The sequence below is a fragment of the Drosophila bipectinata genome, chromosome 2L (genome assembly GCF_030179905.1).
Source record: "Drosophila bipectinata strain 14024-0381.07 chromosome 2L, DbipHiC1v2, whole genome shotgun sequence".
NCBI lineage: Eukaryota > Metazoa > Arthropoda > Insecta > Diptera > Drosophilidae > Drosophila > Drosophila bipectinata.
The window spans coordinates 10,250,145-10,270,169 of NC_091736.1; the positions used below are offsets into that span (position 1 = coordinate 10,250,145).

The window sequence follows — 20,025 nt, forward strand, 5'->3', positions numbered from 1 at the left end:
AAACCAGGGCCGGGCCTTACCTCTTTGTCAGTGCAACAATACTTATTATGTCCGCATTGAAGCAGCATATTTAGGTTGTTTTCGAAACCTAAAGTTATGCTCCTCCAAGCGGAGCTTGGCTGAGGGCAAACGAAACGTTTACGCGGCTATTTCGGACTTGAAAAGTTAAAGCGCCCAAAAATTTTGAGATAGTCTTGTTGTAAACAGAAATTGTTTTGAAAGTAGAGTGAGTGGGAGAACACTGGTTAAGCGTGGGTTAAGTCGGGTGAAGTACGAAAGAAGTTAAGAAATTGTAGCGTATACTTGGGTGGAATAACAACAGGGTTCAGAGAGTGCCTTACTTCATTCCGTATTCATTGACCTCGAATTTAAGATTTTGATCAGATTTTGATTGGACAAACGATTGAACGGTGGAGAGTGTCAAAAAGCAGTGATGTATATTTGTCATCATTAGGTGATTGAAAGTGGGCGATGTCTTGGTTTCAATCACATATCGATGAGCAACACAGTCGGAGTTTCGAACGGAACGAGTTCGGAACTTTAGTTCGCAGCTTGAACCCTGCTCGGGAGTGAATAGAGTAAGTTATAGAGATAGAGAGTAGGAGATATGAAAAATATTTGTGAGTGTGTCTGTTTGCGTGGACGAGTACGCCATAAATCAGACGCAAGTCGGACGGACAACTCCTTGAAAAATGGATAGAAGAAAGTTCCTTTTTTTTTATAGCGGAGCCAGCGGAGAATATGTATAAGCTTCCACGCCACACACACAGAATTGGTATCGGAATCGGAATCGGAATCGGGAGCATGTACTGAGTTATATCTCAATTTTTATCTGTCTGAATCTGAATCTGAAGAACGTGAGAACGATTGCTCAGAGTCTGAGTTTGGGTGTTTTTGGAAGTATTTGATATAGAGGAAGGGTGTCGCTCCTACAGGAGGACGTTGGCTTACTCACCCAGTAGTTCCCACTCGCCGTTGAGCACGTAACTGCTGATATCACCGCCAGTTTCATCTTGTAATTGTAAATCCAGCTTTTTATACGATATTCGGGGAGAGGGGAGAATAATGTAAATATCTCACTCGCATCGAATCAATGCAAAACGGTAAATGAGGGAAATCATAAAGCTTTATAAAAATATAGTACATATGGTATGATAATAATCTCGAATTATCGGATTGGTCAAGCATAACAACTACGAGTTCTTCAAGAGAGTACTTCCTGGTTGCCTTGCTTGCGCGGGAGACTGAATCAAACCTGGAATCCGTCGTAGGTCCAGCTGCCGAACTTCATCTCGCACCGCTGGTCGTCGAAGGGGAACCACGTGATGTCGATCTTGCAGGTCGACTTGAAGATACCGGGTGGCACATATAGGCAGGACCCGTTGTTCCGCACCACCACGTTGGTCTGGTATGTCCCGTCGAATCCCTCATCCGCACTGTTGTACATCAGTACGTCCGGCTTCCAGATGCGGTGCGGCGGGATGCGCAGATCCTTAACGCCGCCATAGTCCGAGGTGTTCCAGCGCAGATTCATGTCGTTCCACTCCAGTTTCAGCCACACATTCGTGACCAGCAATTGATTTTTCTCGTCCTGAAAAAAAGAAACAGAACGCCATCCCAAACAGGATGTTAATTACACACGTCGTGGGGAATCAAGTATTAATAATTAACATAGAAAAAACCCAGGAAGCATATAACTTTATTCATAGAGTGAACTGGGTTTGACTGAGAGTCCGTCATGAAAGTTTATTTTATAAAGTATTTCCTGCCGCAGCGGATGCGAGCTGCGGTGGGAATTGGTTGGTTACTCACTCATGTGGGGCAAAAAATTCAATTGAAAAACGAACTAACTTTTTGGGATGTTTGTGGACCGGATATGAAGATTATTTTCCCATGAAAAGCTTTAAATCACCAATTCTACATTTTTTTGCTGGTAAATTAAAAAGTTTAAAACATTTCTAATCTTAGTACCCGGTAAAGTATACATCAAGCATAGAAAATAATAAAGTGATGTATAACTATGAATTAAGGATTAAAAGCTTAAGAGGACTTTTTAAAACACATTTCTTTGGTATTTAAAGGATTATTCCAGCTTTTGTTCCTCTTGAAAGTTTTTATGGAAGAGAAATTTTAAATACAAAAGCTAAGGTTCCATTCTTTAACTTGATTTAAGTCTTATGGATATTTTTTTGTGCATACAATACTTTCAGAAGTACATCAATATAGTCTTTAAGTGAAAAAACTTTCTGACCATGCGGGCTTTCATCAAGCGAGTTAAATTTTTGAAATGCACCACAGCTGACGGTCCCAAAGGATGCAACCCAATAACCGAATCCCCGAATCCGCGCATTACAATGAATCCAGGGCCAAAAAACTGGTACTAAAAAATTCAACAGCCGCACACAGGGCGTATGTGTAATTTACAATTAAAAGACTGAAATATTCATGGTCCACTCGGCCTGAAACAACAAAAAAGAGTGAAACCAAAACACGCCTGGAAAATGAAAACAACTGCCAAAATCCAAATCTCTCGCGCTTAACTAACAAAGAGAGTCAAGGCCCACAGAAAGGGATTGGCAATGATTCGGCATTCCGGGGATCGCATCGCAAAAATATTTTCAGAAAGCATATTCTGTTAGTCAGTTGGCCAGAGTGCAATCACCAAATGGGCCCGAATATGCGACAGGAATGCGGTGGAAATGAAATGGAGCTGCCTTGCCCAGAGTATAGCCAAAAGCCCGCAGGCTCCTCCCGACCAGACCAGTTCGATGTCAATATGGTTTCTGGTGTCCATCGGGATGGGAGGATGGGGTGTGGTCTCTAACAAAATCGAAGCATCCTGCAAATATAACGCTGTAAAGGAGCGACGTGGCAGGACTTGGTAATATTTCGGTCATAACGCAGTGGAAAAGCAAACATGGAACGTGTCCGTGTCTCGCTATGTGGGCGGGTGTGTGTGAGGGCCTGGCTAAATATAGCCATTACATTATTGCACTTGACTGCAGCAGAGTCCATTTCGGCCAGCTATCTATCTCCTCGCCCCACTCCCACACTCCCGTGCATACTTATATCTTTGCGAGCACTTTGCGACTGCGACCGCCGCAGAAAACAAATGCCTGACGCTAAAAAGTGTGCCATGGCTCGTTTTTGCCAGTCAGCAGTGGATGGAAAGGGGTACCGGGTTGCAGGATTGCGGATGGCTAGCAAAATTCCTCCAAAAGCGACATAATAAAATTCCGTTTTTGAAATTGAGTTTTTGTTGACGCCTTCCAATTTGGCTGCCTTAGACTTCCGAGAGAGTCCTTTTAGTCTTTTAGTCGTCAGTGATGGAATTCATTATACCCTTGCAGAGGGTATTATAATTTTGGTCAAAAGTGTGCAACGCAGTGAAGGAGACATCTCCGACCCTATAAAGTATATATATTCTTGATCAGGATCACCTCCTGAGTTGATATGAGCATGTCCGTCTGTCCGTCTGTCCGTCGGTCCGTCTGTGCGTCTGTCCGTCTGTCCGTCTGTCTGTCTGTTTCTACGCGAACTAGTCTCTCAGTTTTAAAGCTATCGACTTCAAACTTTGCACACACCCTTCTTTCCTTTGCACGCAGTATATAAGTCGGAACGGCTCGGATCGGCCGACTATATCCTATAGCTGCCATATAACTGATTGATCGGAAATGGTATAACTTCAGTGTTTTTAAAGTTAGAGAGTTCAAATTTTACACGAGCGCTATTTTTGGCAAAATAATACGACATGCTAAATTTCATAACGATCGGCCGACTATATCTTATAGCTGCCATATAACTGAACGATCGGATATGGTTTTTGGTAGAAATGCCAACTTTGGTATTTTTGAAGATAGAAGTTTGGGACTTGTTTTAAATTTTGTATTATAATAAATTGGCTTATATTATCATATTCTCATAAGGATCGGCCAACTATATCCGATGTTTGCGATATATATCCGGTCTTAACTGCAAGGGTATATCAACATCGGCTCCGCCCGAAGTTAGTTTTCCTTTCTTGTTTTTTTTTATTTTAAGTGGCCGTGGTAATTAAGGAGAACATTTTAAAAATATTAAATGTATTTTAAGGTTTCTATAATATTTTTTTGAATAATTTACAGTAAGAGTTGTATTTCTGTAGGACATTTTATTAAGCAACTCCAGTTCAGCTTTTCGGTTAGGCATTATAGTTCACATTTCAGTGGAAATGAAAAGGTCTTACATAATTATAGTTTTCTATGAAAAGACTGTGAAAAGGTAGACTTAATTAAAGTCTTCAGACTCGACTTAGTCGAATGTGTAAGTACACTTTGTAGATAAATGAATTGGTTTCTAATTGAATATGGAGAATGAGCATTAAGACTAGTACTCAATTAAATGTCTTCATAATCTGAAAATAAAACGATAAATAGTTTGTAGGCTCCACTCTAAGCACATGTATTATATAAGGATTTAGAAGAGTATCAAAATATAATGAGACTTGAGCAGGACCAGACGTAATGCATATAGAAGTATGCACATTATGGCTGATGGCGACTGTTTTGCTCAGAGGTTGTTATTGCATCCTGAAAAGCAATGAGTGAATGAAAAAAACATTCAAAAAGAGCAGTGGCCTGGCCGAGCCTTTGGTATTTTTCTGATGTTTTTCTTTTCTGTGAAGGAGCCAGCACTGAAACGAAGCTTATTCGCATTCAAATAGTGTGCGTGGCAAGGTGTGTATGTCTGGATGTACATATGCTCCTTTGGAAGTGTCAAAAAAGAATATATGGCTATATAATTATATATATGTGGTACATGTGTGTGTGTATAAATAAATGGTGGCTGCGAGCGGCAGTTGTGGAATTTTAAATGAGCGGAAAAAGCAAACGGCAAAATTATTACAACCCAGAAGTTTTTATTTACCCTCGCTTTGGCATTTTTGTTATTTTTTTTCGCGCCGCCGCCTTCGACCAAAGACAACTTTCGGTATGCGGAAATTTGCATATGCACGGCGAAAGCACACACTGGCTCGAAGAGAATACACAGGCCGTGGTCGGAGCCGGAGCTGGAGTCGGTTCATTGACATGGCAAAACCCAACAACGTTTGGGGAATTTAAAAAAGAAACCAACTCGAAGCCGGCTGAAAATGTAGCATAAAACGCGGCGCGCATTCCCCACGCACATTGCCATACACACTTGTACACTCGTATACCCATACACTCATACACCCATAAAAGGCCTAGTTTCTCATTGTCCTGTATGCATAAAAAATGGCTGCCCCATCTCGACTTCATTACTCATTTTCCGCTGATATCCGTTGATATTCACTCAGATCCTCCTACCCGCGCCGCGTCCTGCGCCTACTTAATCACTTCCTCCGCCCTAGCCCACCGCCATATCCCTGTGCCGAGTCCTGTGTCTTGGCCCTTATCTGAGCTTCCTTTACTGCCGCTGTCTTTCTCCCATTGACGCCAATTAATCTGAGCCTCGCTTTGTCTGCTGCTTTTTAATTAATGCGCCTGGGAGTTGTTTTATTTGCACTCTTTCGCCTCGTTTGCCCCTCGTCCTGTTTTTGTTTGGCTGATGTCCTGGCTGAGGCTGAAGCTGAGGTCGTGGCAAGAACTCCTTTTTTATGCCTTGCCTTCATTTCTCCATTCATTCTTTTTTTAAGCATAGTTTCCGATAATTGCCATTCCATTTGTCATGCTGGTGGATTTCAGAAAATGCCGAAAGTAGGTTTGTTGGCTAATCAGGTTTTTATCCATTTGAGAGGTTGGATTTTAAGAAACAGGATGGAATGAAAGCCATTTCCTGCATTATAAGTCTTGAATATTTTAACTCTACATATACAGCAGCGTAGTTAAATCCAAGAATTATACTCCATCTGGGCCATTCATGAAAATCTTTAAGTGTTTCGCTTAACGATTGTATTATTTCGCAACCGAAATATGTATTTATTCACCACCGAAAACGCTTCAGAGTGCGAACTGCACTTTCAATTACTCAGCGCATTTAATTAAAAAACACTTAAATATTTATTTCTTTCATTGAAGCGCCAGTGCGAGAATGTATAGAGGCGAGTGAAGGCACTTACCGAACAGTTTCTGCATCGTGTAGACTCGAAATATACAATTAATTTGGTCCTTTTGAGCGTTTTAAGGGCATGGGAAGTGATTTCCGCGGCATTCAAATTTCCCTCAAGCAAACAAATGTTTATGAGCCCGAATGGCAAACATTCGAAACTCCATTATTTTAGCTGACAACAAATATTTGCAAGGACTTGAACAAACGCCACTCCTATGAACATTGTACACATCCCGAAACATGAGGATAATATCTTTTAATATGTGTATGTGTATGTGCCTACTACACAAAAGGAAAGCAAAAGGATATGTATCGGTATCTGAAATACTCAATGCACACAACGAGTTAATTAAATGGAGATTTTATTATCGAGATATGAGAGGCTGCTCGTATACTTCGTTCGAGCTTCAACTTCAATTTTAGGGGGGTTTACGGCAAAGAAACCTTTAATTCCCTGGGAAGGGATTCAGGGATCTGAAACCAATTACAGTTGTAATGCCGGGGAGTCCTGACAATTATATTATTAGGTAAAACTCTTTGACAGAAAACCTTGGAGGTATTCAGGCTCCAAAATTATTATTGTCTTAGTTGCGGTTACCAAACAAAGTTTATAATTGATTTTTATACAAATCTCTAGCTTCTATATTTTTGGGTCCTCGCCATACTGAATCCTGTGGCTGTCGTACAATTAATCAATAAAAATCGCTTGGTGTTGGAGACCTTGTGGTTCACATCTCGTTGGGCCATAAAGTACTTCCGCAAGAGCATGTAACAGTTAGCTGGCTGAAGTTTTCATTTTCACTTGGTTATACAAATGTGTTCAGAAGCTTGTGAGGATTATCCGCCATCATGTTAGCAACGGCTATGAAAGCAACGGGTCAAAGCGCTGTCCCAATTCCAACCACAAGCCATTGAGCAATCTACTGGCCAGGATAACCATCCTGCCATCACATACATCCACGACTCCCTCCACGGCTTGTTTGCTTGTGACGTTGTGCTCATTTGACAAAGTTTTATCTGGGGACGAAAAAAGGAGGACGGGTGCAGGGTGTGGTGCACAAGGCACGATGCACCATCCACGGTGCATGGTGTATGAGGCACCCAGATACATTCCGCTCTCGTCGCAGTCATTTGCACATGCAACAACATCAATCAAAGTGAAAGTGAGCGGAGCCCGCTCCCCCAGCCAGAACCTCAGCCGAAAATGCATTGAAAGCGATTGCGAAAGTATGCCAAGCATGTCCATAACCATTTCCCAGCACACCACACATGAGGAACCTGGAATGATGGCCTACCAAAATAGCAAGGCTGGTAAGTAGACGCCACCCCAGTTCTAATTCTGGTGGCCACAACTAGGGGGAATTGCTCTCCCACTCCCCCATAAAGTAATCTCATATCGCATATGGAAATGTAAGTTCCAGCTGAGGGGGGAAAGAACAGCTACAGGACCCCCGTGGCGGTGTCCTTTTCATTGTAACAATTCACTCCTTTGGCAGGCAATTATAACCTGGGCTTTGCATAAATCAATAGCAAGTGAAGTCCTATCGAGTGTATGCTCAAGGTTTCAAGGAGTGTGCGTTTAGAGTTCGACCTCCAAAGCTTACTTTCCTGAAAGCAGGCGGCAGAGAAAGGAATCGATGGTGTTGACATTGCCTGATAAGTGAAATTGATGAAAGCCGGGAACCCTCAAAGTAAGCGTTTTCCTTTGTTCGTTTTAAATTGAAATGCTTCTGCCGCCGTGCGGAGTCATAGCAGGTGCTAAATCTTTCAATTTCTCGGAGATCCTGGCAGAAGCAAGGTAGCACCAGCAGCAGCAGCAAAAAAAAAATATGCAAATGCAGCTGGTGCCATTGCATTTAGCAGTTAAAATATGGGCAGTGTCAAGTGCTGGCATGTCCCAGCGGACGACTAATGGCGCTGGCGACCTGCAGTTGCCAGAAAAATATTTTCTGAGCCCGGCCAGAGAACCAGGGAGAGCTGAAAATGTGGCAAGAGGGCAATATCCTTTATTATCGCACCATATGCAACTAATTTCCTTACGATTACGATTCCCCGTCAAGCATTAACAACTTTTGATTGCCGTGACATCTAAGCGGGCCAGTTACAGTCGCAGTTACAGTTACAGGGGGCAATAAAAGTTTGAGTACACCACAGGGCTCATAAACCCTAGTTTGGCATTCGAAGGTGGCAACATCTCTCACTCGCTCCCGCTCGGCATTCCGTCCAAATGACCCGATTTTGGTTTTTATGCGCTGCCTTCCCAGTTCTCCCTGTAATTGCCGCCGCTGTTGCGTTTCGAGTCGAGTGTGCGTGCTGCAGTTTTTACTGCCACCCAGCGCGGCAACAAACAACACCAGCCAGCGCATTGTGCCCATTCGTTCCGTCTTTCAACTTCATTTTGCACCAGCAGCAACTCGCACTTCATTGCTTTACCGTCCCCCCGGCACACTGCCGACCATCCAGACCATCCAAACCATCCAGGCCACCCAGCCTCCCCGCCATCCTGCCACACCCCCAGTCGTCACCGCCAGTCCGCCCTCTGGTTTATATGTTTTGGCACAAGGTGTGAAAGCACATGTGCAAATTTTATTTATTCATTTTATTTGCATGCCAAGTGTGTACGGGTGTGTTTTATTGTAAATGCACGTTTCAAAGTCAGGACATCTTTGCAAGTCGAAAAATAATCGAAAATAAGAAATTATATTTTTTGTGTAAAAATAGGCGTTTAAAATAGAATAATAATGTATCTAATAAAATCTTTAGTTTACCAAAACTTTTATTTAAAGAAACTACGATTATCTCGTGCGCTTGATAAGCTTTTGATGTATGTGTACTAGGCGTATACGCAATATGTCAAAAAAATTAAGTATACGCCACCTATGCCTCCGGCTTGTTATACTCAGATTTTAATAAATATTTTCTTCTTGACATACTCTAAATTTGTAACACATTCAAATGGTTTAAGCTTAAGGTTAATGACAAATGAACAAGGCAAATAAATCTTAGATCTATTTTAGGATCGATTCAGATATTTACTTTATTTTCCATTCAAATTTTCTTATTTTGCTTAAATTTGTGTATTTATTTACTGTGTATGCGACTTTTAGCGCGTCACTGAATGCGCAGTTTTCTAGCGTCTAGAACCGTTTTCGTTTTTCTTTTTTTCCCAAACAGCTCCTGCTCCTGGTACTGCCCCTACCCGCAGAGCAGCCCCTGCTACTGCCACATGTGCCGTGTATGCCAGAAGCAACTTTTTTGCGTTGCTGTTTTTGCTTTTCATGCCTCATGTGTGAGTGCCCTTTGTTTGTGCGCTCCATTTTGCTGAATCCCAACTTTGTGCGGGATAGGCAAACAAACAAGCCACACATACGAACAAATGCAATGTAAATCTAATATGAATTGAGGTTGTCTCACTAACAAAAGCAAACGCCTCGCATCGCGTCGACTTTTCCAACAGTTTCCACCTTTCCAGTCCTCCGCCACTTTCTTTCCCGTTACCCTTTCACCAGGACGACCAGTGCCTACTCCCCCCCTTTACGCAATTGTGAGTTAGAGAAAAGTTTTTTCAACTGATGAATGCAGCCCGCCCACTCGGCCGCCCATCCAAAAGGTGAAAATGAGTCAAACGCCGCACATGCCACATGACGTTGCATGTAATTTGCTCGACACTGCCAGTCAGCCAGGATATGTGTGTGTCCTGTCTGCAAATAGGCCATATATGTGCGAGGTGAGGTTAAGGAAGCGCCAGCTGCCATTCAAGGAAAAGCCCACAGACAGGACCCAAAACACACACATCTCCACATACACAGGTACATATGTGTGTGCGTTTCTCCCGGCAAATAATTAAAATTTCACTTTCTTGGCAATTCACTTTTTATACAGGACCAAATTGTGTCATCAGGTATTCTTTTTTCAGCTGCATGCTTTAAGGCGTCCTCTCCACGGGGGTGGCAGCTTGTGAAACTGAAAGTTTTCTTTTGACATTACATGCATGTGGTGATAAGGCCCGGAAATTTAAGGGATGCCCAATAATGTTTCCACCTTAATCACAGTAGAATTAGATTAAATGAAGTTGTTCAAATGGAAATCGATAAGCCGTTGCCGTAATTGAGATTTAAATGAAGGTTTTTAGAGTGATTTGTACATATAACTAGTTTAATCTTTTAATACGCTTTCAAGTTAATATTAAATTATGAGTTCCAGCTGTATTATACACACTGGGTTCCTTTATATAAAATAATATTATTATAGAAAAAAGGTTTACTTACCACATCGATAATTTGCATTAAAGTTAAACCAAAGCTTAATTGTAACGGGTCCGATTCATTAAGAACAGGACGTTCTAGTGTATTATAAGGATCCAAAAGATCATGTAACAGTCTCTTTTCATGATATCCTGCTAGGCAAACTGCAAGTAAATAAAACTCGAATTAGTGCATACAAGTTACTCGGGAAACTTAGTTACAGATAGAGGGGTGAGGGGCGGGCAGGAAGGATTGCAGAAGGACTGCACCATCCAGCAAGTGCTTGCCATTTTACAGGAGCGCCGCAAATCAACATCAATAATTCGGCAAATGGCTCTGGTTGGAGGGAAAGAAGGTCGGCAACTACAATTTATTGATATGCAAAAGTTTAAGAGTTTTTGGTTTGTGGAGCTCGGTTTGTCCTGGTCCTTGCTGCTTGGTCGTTGGTCTTACTTAGTTTTCGGGACGAGCCCGAAACGATGGCAAGGATGCGGGCCCGGTTCGCATTCGGCGTTGGATTGGAAAGGCAACAGCAGAAGGAGTTCGAAGGGATGGTGCAGGAAAGTTTCTGTCAGCCCTTTTTGTTCTTGGCTGTGCCAACACACATATGTCTTTCTCGGTCTCTATTGTTCTCTGGCAGGCGAATAACAAAAGGAAACTTTTATTGAGAAAAGTTTTTCACATACAAATTTTCTTGCTACGTTTTTCCTCAGCGATAATAGATTGCCTCGCACACATGCATGTTCAGACATATTCGCATCGTTATCGTGGAATTATTTATGCATGAATATGGCCAGCAGAGGGAACTACGAAAGAAACTAGAGGAGATGTAGCCTGCTGCTCTTTGCTCCCCAATTTGATAATTTCTTAAGAGTTTTTCCTTTGCTGCAGCTCCATCCCGCCCACCAAGACAATAAGAAGTCGGTAAGTAGCTGTAAGTTGGGGCTTTATTGAGTTGAGCGATTGAGAATGCAGTCCATGTTCGAGGGCATAATCTTGGAGGGGCGGAGAATCGCTGGAAATGGAAAAATAATCTGGGAAAATTGCCATTGATGAGGTTCTTGAAATTGAATTAAGCCCTGAAGGAGTTCTTGGTAATCCACTGCATACGAAGTGGTTTGCAATTAGATTCCTGAATTATTCAAATAATTTAATATTGCCTTGCACTTGTTTTGGGAACCTGTGGGGCAAAAATTTATTCCGGCTTGCGCTCAGAACTTTTCACTCAGCTGGCTCAGACCAGAAGATTTGCATACGAAATGAACAGCGTTTAGAAATTATGCACATGAATTTTTTAGTTTTAATTTGTCTTTAGTTCTCTCCGCCAGCTAGCTTTCTCTAGCGCTCTACACTTGCCGCCTTGCCACTTTCTCCGCCTGACTTCTTGCATATTTCATTCGCTTTCACGCGCTCTTCCTTGTTCATTTAATATTAAAACAAAATGACGAGCCTGCAGGCCAAGAAAAAAGGCGAGGGCAGATGAAGGAAAAACTGCAGCTAACGAGCACAGGCCCGGGCCCAGGCTCAGGCTTAGGCTCAGGCCAACAATGAGTGCGAGGGGCGGAGGCATACAGCAACTAGTTAGGCCTTTAAGGCAAAACATTGACACCAGCCAAGCGAAAAAGAGAGGCCAGAACAAAGCAACAGGAGCGCAACAGAGGCTCTGGAGAAGACAAAACCAGCAGGACAACAAAAAGAGGCCAACGTCTGATGAAGTGTCAAAATGAATGTGATAATAAAACAAATATGAGAGCAGGCCGAGATGGAGATGCCGAGTATCTGGTGGCCATTGTAACTGGACACAAAGGGACTCTTGCCGACTTTTGACTGCGACATCATGGGACGAGACTTTTGTTTTTATTTTCCTTTGTTATCAGACCAGCAGAAGCTTAAAAACGTTTCTAACCCACTGTCTTTAAGCCCGAATTTAAATAAAGCCTTCAACTGCTGACCTAACATTTAGCCAACTACCTACTCGCTAGTTTCATTAAAGACTCGAAAGCCATACATGTCGGGAATCATTAACTTGCCATTTTTGTGGCTTGAACTTTTGGACAGTCGGGCAGTCGTCTTTAAGTCAGTACCTCCCGCTATCCTGCACCCGCTCTCTGTATAGGCTGTGGTTATTCCAAAATGCCTTTTCAATGGCTGCACTTCCGTTTCGTTATTTTCTCCATTTTTTGCCGTTTTGATGGTGGTGTTTTTGTTGTTTGTCGGCCGCATAAAATTGCAATTTTATTGCAGTGGAGCATGAAAAAGTAATTGCTATTTCACAAAGCCATGCCAAGTCGTTGGCCAGACAGGACTCGGGCGGCGGGAGACAGCGAGTGGAGGCAGCGCGGCAACAGCTGCAGCCACGGACGGCGAACCGGGGAGGGGCTCTCCCCAGAGAGGCAGGGGGCGACCGCAGTGGCAAGAGGCGTAGCGTAGCGGCCAATTTAATGGCCAAAATAAAAAGCAACCAAAATTGGTTAGAAAATGCAGCTGCCTACGGAACACACGCCACAACGACACCAATAATAACGACAGCAAATTGGCCGATGCTCCCGAAAATAAAAACAGTCAGTGGAGCCTGTTTCATTCAGCATTTGTGACCAGATAAGCAATGCGAAATCTACTCTAAAGCCAAATGATAAATACTTTCAATTATTTTAATTAAATGAAGAAGGAAAGTCTGGCCTAAATAGACTAGTCCTAGAACTCAAATATAATGTTTGTACTTTTTTTTGGGCCATTTCCCTTCTTCTTTGTGACTTCAACGAGCCTTAGACAAGGGTACAGGCCTTGGCAAAAAAAAAAACATTTGGCTCGCACTGCCCGCCAATATTAAAAAGTGAAGGCTCGCAAAACGAAAACTGACACGACGCCACTTAAGCTCCCAAAAAAGCGATACAGAACAAGACAGAGTCTGGCGGTGGAAGGACGAAAGTGATGAAGCTTGATGGCTGTCTGCTGGAAAGGATGTAAGCCACTACCCGGGCATCTCTCACCTGCTAATGGCTGCACGGGGAGCAGGACAGGGACAGGGACGAGGGGGCCAGGACATGGAGAGAATAGACGAGAAAGGGAGGCCCAGAAGCGAGCGTTTTAATAGCGCCAAGGTGACGCTCAACCATTCAAAGCTTAATTTATGCAATAAAAATTCATGCAACAACAGCAATAGCTGCTACCTTGCCACTCCTCTGTCCCTCGACGTGGCTTTTAGCCCCCCTTCCGTGCCCCTTCGCACACACACAGACACACACAGTTTCCCTTAATTGGATGGGGCTTGGGAGCTGGGAAAGCATTTAATTGCTTATGACTTTCTTGTTTTCCCTTTTCCTGCTCCCTAATTCTTTTTTTTTTGTGTGCCCCGGTCAGGAATGAGAGGGATTTGGTAACCTGAGACACGAGTGGGCTCAAAAATGGAAACAAATCGATAGACAGTTTTGTAAAAGAATGAACTTAGAAGGGAAGAAGTCACCACACTTGGAGAAACTAGACACAACTCAGAATAAATTAAATTAAATTAAATAATATTTAGGATTTTAGACTTAATAGGTGTCGCATCACTCCCTCCTACACCCCAATCGAAGTTGTATTTGTGAAGGTCTTAAACCTTTTTTTTCAGTTTTCAAAGTAACTGACATTCCCGGGAATCCTCTGGCAGGGCCATCAATCAAAGTGCCTTGTGTCCACTATTGAAAATTATGAATGCTATCATATTTGATGATTGATTTTGGTCCAGAAAACGTTTCAGAGCCTCTTTCTCGAGCAGATCCCGGCCTTTGTGATACGTTCGCCTGGATATGAGTGGCCGGGCCGGGGGGGATTATTTGTACTTGGCTGATGAGCCCATCATCTGTCTCAGACTCGTGTGTGCGGGCCTCAAAGCTGGGGAGAGCGGCTTTCATAATGCAAATGGCAGGCATGACATTGTGTTTCTTCTCTCGTGTACAACCCTTTAGCTAATGATGGAAGGGAACTTGTGACATTCATCGTGTGGCAGCTGAAAAGCTTGAATGTGCGATTATAGATTGATAGAGTTGACATTTTCGGCATATGGTAGGTCTGCCTTAAAGAAACTAATATCCTTTTTTTAGAGTCTGCACCACCATCTTTAAGGGGGGCATTTGTCTTTTACAAAATTCCAATTAAATCAACGTCTTCAGCTAAGGGCCTGGGACAGGAAATCAAACGGAGAAAACGAGCACAGATTAGAGGCGGCTGTCAAATGCGAAAAAGTCTCGAACTCATGAAGCATGCCAAAAGCCTTTCCGTAGCAATAAATGTCATACTTACAGAACATGACCAGAGAGCCGAGGGGCGGGACACTTGGCTGGCCAACAGGGCGTATGAACGATGTCATAGGGCAGGCGCATACTCGACACACTCATGAATACACTAACAGCCACACACTCGCCCACCCAGGCCACAGCTGGTGTAAGCAACGTTGACGTTGTGCAAAGTTTAAATCTGATTAGCGATGGCAGGAGTGGCAGGAGAGTGTGGAAGGATGGTCGGGCCATGGGGCAGAGTGGCAGGGCAGCTGTACAGTATTGCCCACATTGCGGAAACGGAAGCGATGCCATAAAATCATAAACATGCACACGCATATGGCAGGGCGGCAATTGTTGCTGAAACTGCTGCTGCTGGAGTTGCATGAAACATGAACTCGAAGCCAAAACGACAGACAGCCAAAGGAACAGGGAACTGAAGGCTCAAAGCCAATGCCCCGGCTCATATGCTTGTATTTATAAAAACAAGTTAAAGAGGCAGTGGTCTAGGATATGGAAAACTTTTGAAAACGAGGGCTCAACGAAAAAAGTATGTCATTTTAAAGAATATCTAAAAAGAATACATTTCTTATATTTCGTATTATTGAAGAATATATTAGTAATGCCCTTATCTGGCTAAAGAAATATTAAAACAAACTCTATACCACTGTCCCATTAGGGTATTTAACTTTTTCAAAACTTTAGCATGCGAGCGCGACACGCGAATGGGACTTAGTCTCCGACAGCATGAAAAACATTGGAAACACTTTCAATCTTGGGCTTTGTCGCCCCTGCCCATATGGGCCACCATTAATAACCCCAATGTGTGTAAGTGGCAGACGGCCCTAGCCCCTTCAGCGTCTTGGCTTGTTTTTTGCTTAATGCTAATGGAACGGTAGGCATTCGAGCTGGCAACCGAACTTGGTCCTTGTCTCGTTTGAAAATATTGTTGCCGTGACAAAGAATTTTTGAGCTCTCGGAGCTGAGGGCTGAGAGCAGCATAGAAATAGCAAAAAATATTTTAAACGATTTCCCAGCCCCATGCCACAACCGCATGCATGGAAAGGCAATGGCAGCAGCGGCTGCTTGAGATGGGAAAATTCTGTGCAGCAAATGCTTGTTGAAAGTATTTATGGCATTGCAACTTTCCAGCACAGCCCCGGCCACACATTGTTCAACATGACTTTGCTTAGTTTCTGTGAATAGTTTTTTGCTGCAACATTTTGGGGCAACCGGAGCAAGGAATTTGATTTAATTAAGCTGAGAATGCTGGTCCCTTCCCAGCCCTGAGTGGTTCTTAAATTTGAAGTGATATTCTCTTGGGAGAAACCAAATATTATTCCCAGAAAGTGCAATCACTTTAATTGACTACGTTTGTCGCAGTGCCATGCTCCTTGAAGGGCCTCTTGCAGCTGCATCTTGGGCTGCGACGTTTATGCCACACGGCCTTTGAAGCACCTTAGCAGCGGCCTGCCACGCGTTAGCCACAAACAAGGACTAAGGACTTCTCGAGTGGGGGGCAACAAAAAATGTAAGAAAATATCCTGAGGCGCAGACGCTCTCAAGTGCCACAGACTGGTCTGAGATGGCTGCTGTTGCTTCACTTGAGGCTGTCGTAAATGTCACAACGAACAAACAACAATGACATCAAATGGGGGGAATGTTGCACGATGACAGGACGTAGGCTCACAAAATCTGCCCCCATCCGCAAGTGGGTTTTATGTGTCAAAGCGACAATATTTTGCTGGCATGCATTGTGTGCGACAAGCGGCAACTGTTGCTCGGCGTCGATGCTGCATGTTGCAGGCAGGCTCGAGTGCTATCACTTGAGATAAATTGAACAGAGTCTTGAATGGCACTCACCTTTAGCAGATAAATTCAAATATATCAATAAAAATATCCATGAGTGTTTATTAAGTCCGTTAATTATTTGCGTGCTAGTGCTGTTGCTGCTGCTGTTGCTGTTGCTGTGGCTTTGATGACTATTATTGGTGCTGCAAATGTTGCTCCTGCGATGCCGGTGCAGATGGGATGCCGAACTGCCTAGATAGGAAATGAAGGCGGTGGTGCTGATCACGATCCCTCTAATCAGGAAAGCCACTCGATGCTGCACGTGAAACTGCAGCAGCCACAGACACGAGAGTGTGGCCGAGGACAGGTCCTGTTTTGATCTCGGATTGCTGACTTTGTTGTCGCTGGTGCGACATTGCATGTAGGTGGCTGTCGGGCACAGATTGCTGCTGCTATTGCTAGTTGTGGATGCTGATGCTGATGTGGCACTGGCTTCACTTGCTATTTCTGCTGTAACTGCTGGTTTTCTTTTTCGTCGCCGACGCAATCTTTGTCGCTTGCGTGCGCCCAGTCTTGTGTTTGTTGGTTGTTTGGTTGTTGCAGCCCAGTCCGTCTCTGACGACAACATGTTGCTTTCTAGCCGTTGATGCTGCTCATTTTTGCTCACTTGGTTGGAGGCTGTGGCTACATAGTGCTTTGTCTGCTGATTTCGGGCAATGTTGCTGTGGTGTTTTGTACTTAAGCTCCTTGGTTGCAATTGTGTTGGCTGCTGCTTCTCCTCTTGGTTATTCTGGTTGCCACTGTTATCATTGTTGCTGCTGGTGCTGCTGCTGCTGTTGGTGTTGCTGTTGCTGTTTGGTAATCTAACTGCCAGCCACAGCTCGTCATCGTCAACTTCAGTCAGTTTCAGTTGTGCATTTTTCATAGTCTCTTTCGGTGTTTGTTGTTGCCAGCGGATATGTGTCTGCCTTCGCTCACTCCCAACTAGACTACAATAATTTAATTTTCGGATTTTTGGCCTTATCCAGCTGCTGCAGCTTACATTGTCCTTTTCGGGATGGGGTTTAAGTCCCTTTGTTGTGTCCGCCTTAATTCTGTCTAATCTTATGAAATTTCACCGTCTTTCAACGCGATTCCTTTATATTCATATGGCAAGTTTATTTTTTATTGTTTGCAACATTATTATGCATTTTTTGCCTTTGTCTTCATGTTTTCTTTACAACCCGAAGAGCGTTTTTCCATTCATTTTATGTGCTTTCTTCTATAAAAAGTTTTCTCCAGCTCTGCTTTCTCCTCTCGTCTCTGAAAAAATGTTCTTCTTCCTCTGGAGAGACGTTAAGCTTTACAAATCACTATTTTAGATAATTGTATGGTTCTTCTAGAGGTTCTTAAGATTCTGCTGCTGTTCCGGTTACCCTTTCTCTTTCATTTCCTGGTCAGTGGTCTTCAAGAACTCTACTTCTCGTAAAATGGCTTCTTTATTCAATATTTTGTTCGGTATTCTATTACTTTAATCATCGCATTCAGTTGTGGTATATGGCAGTGCTTGGTAGCATTCGATTTCTATTGACTTGCGCGACTCCCTCCTTATTGTGTGTACAAGCGTCTTGTCTGCAAGAAAAATAAATATACAAATTAGTCAATGATCATATAAATATAGCATCCACAATAACTCTTAGTAGATAATAGTGGCTTTAATCTCCATTCATAAGTAAATAGACTGTTATATGTATATTTGTACTAGAGCCTCCCACAAACCGCTGGGCAATCAGAGCATTATCCATTTCATTTCGCAGGCTTTTATTGACAATTCACCCTGCGGCCTTTGCCATTCCAATTTATCTCCAGTCTGTGTAGCAATGCCCCTTTGACTCTGCCACTTCCTCATGGGCATGAAAATAAATCCGAATCAACAATTAGGAAACTGCAGTCGACCACAAAGGCAACTGCCATACGATTATGTGGGATGGAAGGAATGCCGGCACAAAAGGAAGCAACTCTCGGAGCAATTGCCCGAATTCGGGTTTCAATTACTCAAACTAATTAGTTTTGCTAAAACAATAAACCCAAAACATTTTGCATGCTAATCACTCCCAGGAATTTGGCCAGCTGCAACTCGCTGCAAGAGGCTGCCATCCCAGGAAGCTGGATGGCCGTTGGCCGACAGGCCTACTTAATGCCAACTACTGAGCTGCAGTGATCGCCCCGCAGGACACTCGACCAGCTCTCAACTCTCAGTGGCAGCCTTAATAAATAATGCGTATGCAAAACGATAAACACACAAGCGTATCCCAGGCATATCCTGGCGCCCGGCAAATGGCCAAGCAGGAATTGAAGCAGCTGCAGGATGCAAAATGGAAATGCCACAGTGAAGCCCGCAGGGTTGGGTTGAGATTGGGATTTACTATTGAGGAGCCGGGCGGGCTTCAACCTGACGTTGATGGACGTGTGCGGGACATTTATGGCATGTCCTGTTAAGCAGGACTTCGCCCAGATCAGGGCAGAATTTCAGGGCCCGGACCGAGCTAGAGAGCTTATGCATATTTATGTCAAAAGTTGTTACATTCCGTACAGCTTGCTTCCCCAAACTTTTTGCATAAGAAAAAGACAATCAAACTGGAACCACGCAATTACTTTTGCAGGACCTCCGGCTTAGTCTGAGTGCCCATACGCCGCATCCCGTTCCTTTATCTAAGCAGTACCAATGTCAATTGCTCTCTATATTTTTTAGCTATCTGAATGGCGATGTCGACCGTTTTTTTGGCAGCTTTCGGAAAACGTTTCTGTCGGGCCAGAAGGGGAAACAATAAATGCATAGAATGGAAATGTCAACAAACAAGTACTTGCCCTGCCTCTAACACTCTCTGCCCCTGCCTGTTTGCTTTCCTGTCAAAGTTCATTTTTGCAGATGTCAGTGAAATTTGAATTGAAAGAAATGGAAATAGTTTTTCGTCTGCTGAGGAGCGGAGTGAGACCTTTGGTCCGACATGTAAAGGAAAAATTGTTTTGCATCTGAAACGTTGACAGCGACATTCCCATTTCACAGCATTGTTTTATTTGGCTTACCATTTCTAAATATTTTCCCTCATCCTTTGATATTGGAAACTAAATGAAATTGTAATACCAAGAAGTCTTAATAAATAGACCAGTCTAATAGTCTATGAATTCCATATTCCATAATCCTTTATTTAGGAGTTTAAAGAAATAGTTTCGAAAACTACCATAAAACTAATACCAGAAAATCTCAAATGAAGAATAAAATCTGTGCCCTGGGCCAACAACTGCATTTAAACTACAATTGAACCTTTCCGGAAGCGAAGTGTCCAAAACGGTGGGCATAAAGCAATGAAGCTGAAGACAGGAGACAGCTGCTTGCGGCAAAGTGAGGTTGCAACAGTTGGCGGCGAATCGTTGTGACATTTTATGGGTCACTCGGTTCGGTCGCCACAACAAGGGCTCTGCTCAAATATTTAGTTCCGCGCCACCAGCAATTGCTCCCGGAGCTCCCAGCCAGGCCCAGCACTTTTTTTCTTGGCCGGCTGCCCAGTGGCAAATATTGCGCATACGCCACTTGGCCAAGCTACACAGGTATCGCCTTTATTGCAATCGCCGTCGAATATTTGAGAAATGCGGTCCGCCTAATCAGCTGAAGTGGCAACCGCAGAAAT

General features: G+C 43.4%; 1 protein-coding gene across 5 annotated transcripts in view; it reads right to left on the reverse strand.

Annotated features, from left to right (window-relative positions):
• Positions 1-20,025, reverse strand: part of nAChRalpha5 (nicotinic Acetylcholine Receptor alpha5) — a 52,090-nt gene that overhangs the window by 14,050 nt on the left and 18,015 nt on the right. For all 5 annotated transcript variants that reach the window (XM_070277216.1, XM_017243407.3, XM_017243408.3 and 2 more), the window contains exons 3-6: positions 16,430-17,968; positions 10,335-10,474; positions 1,256-1,591; positions 956-1,031 (exon numbers count right to left, since the gene is read on the reverse strand). In XM_070277216.1, coding sequence (XP_070133317.1) covers positions 956-1,031; positions 1,256-1,591; positions 10,335-10,474; positions 16,430-17,282 — 1,405 coding nt within the window. In that variant the 5' untranslated portion in view covers positions 17,283-17,968. The remainder of the gene's footprint in view (positions 1-955; positions 1,032-1,255; positions 1,592-10,334; positions 10,475-16,429; positions 17,969-20,025) is intronic.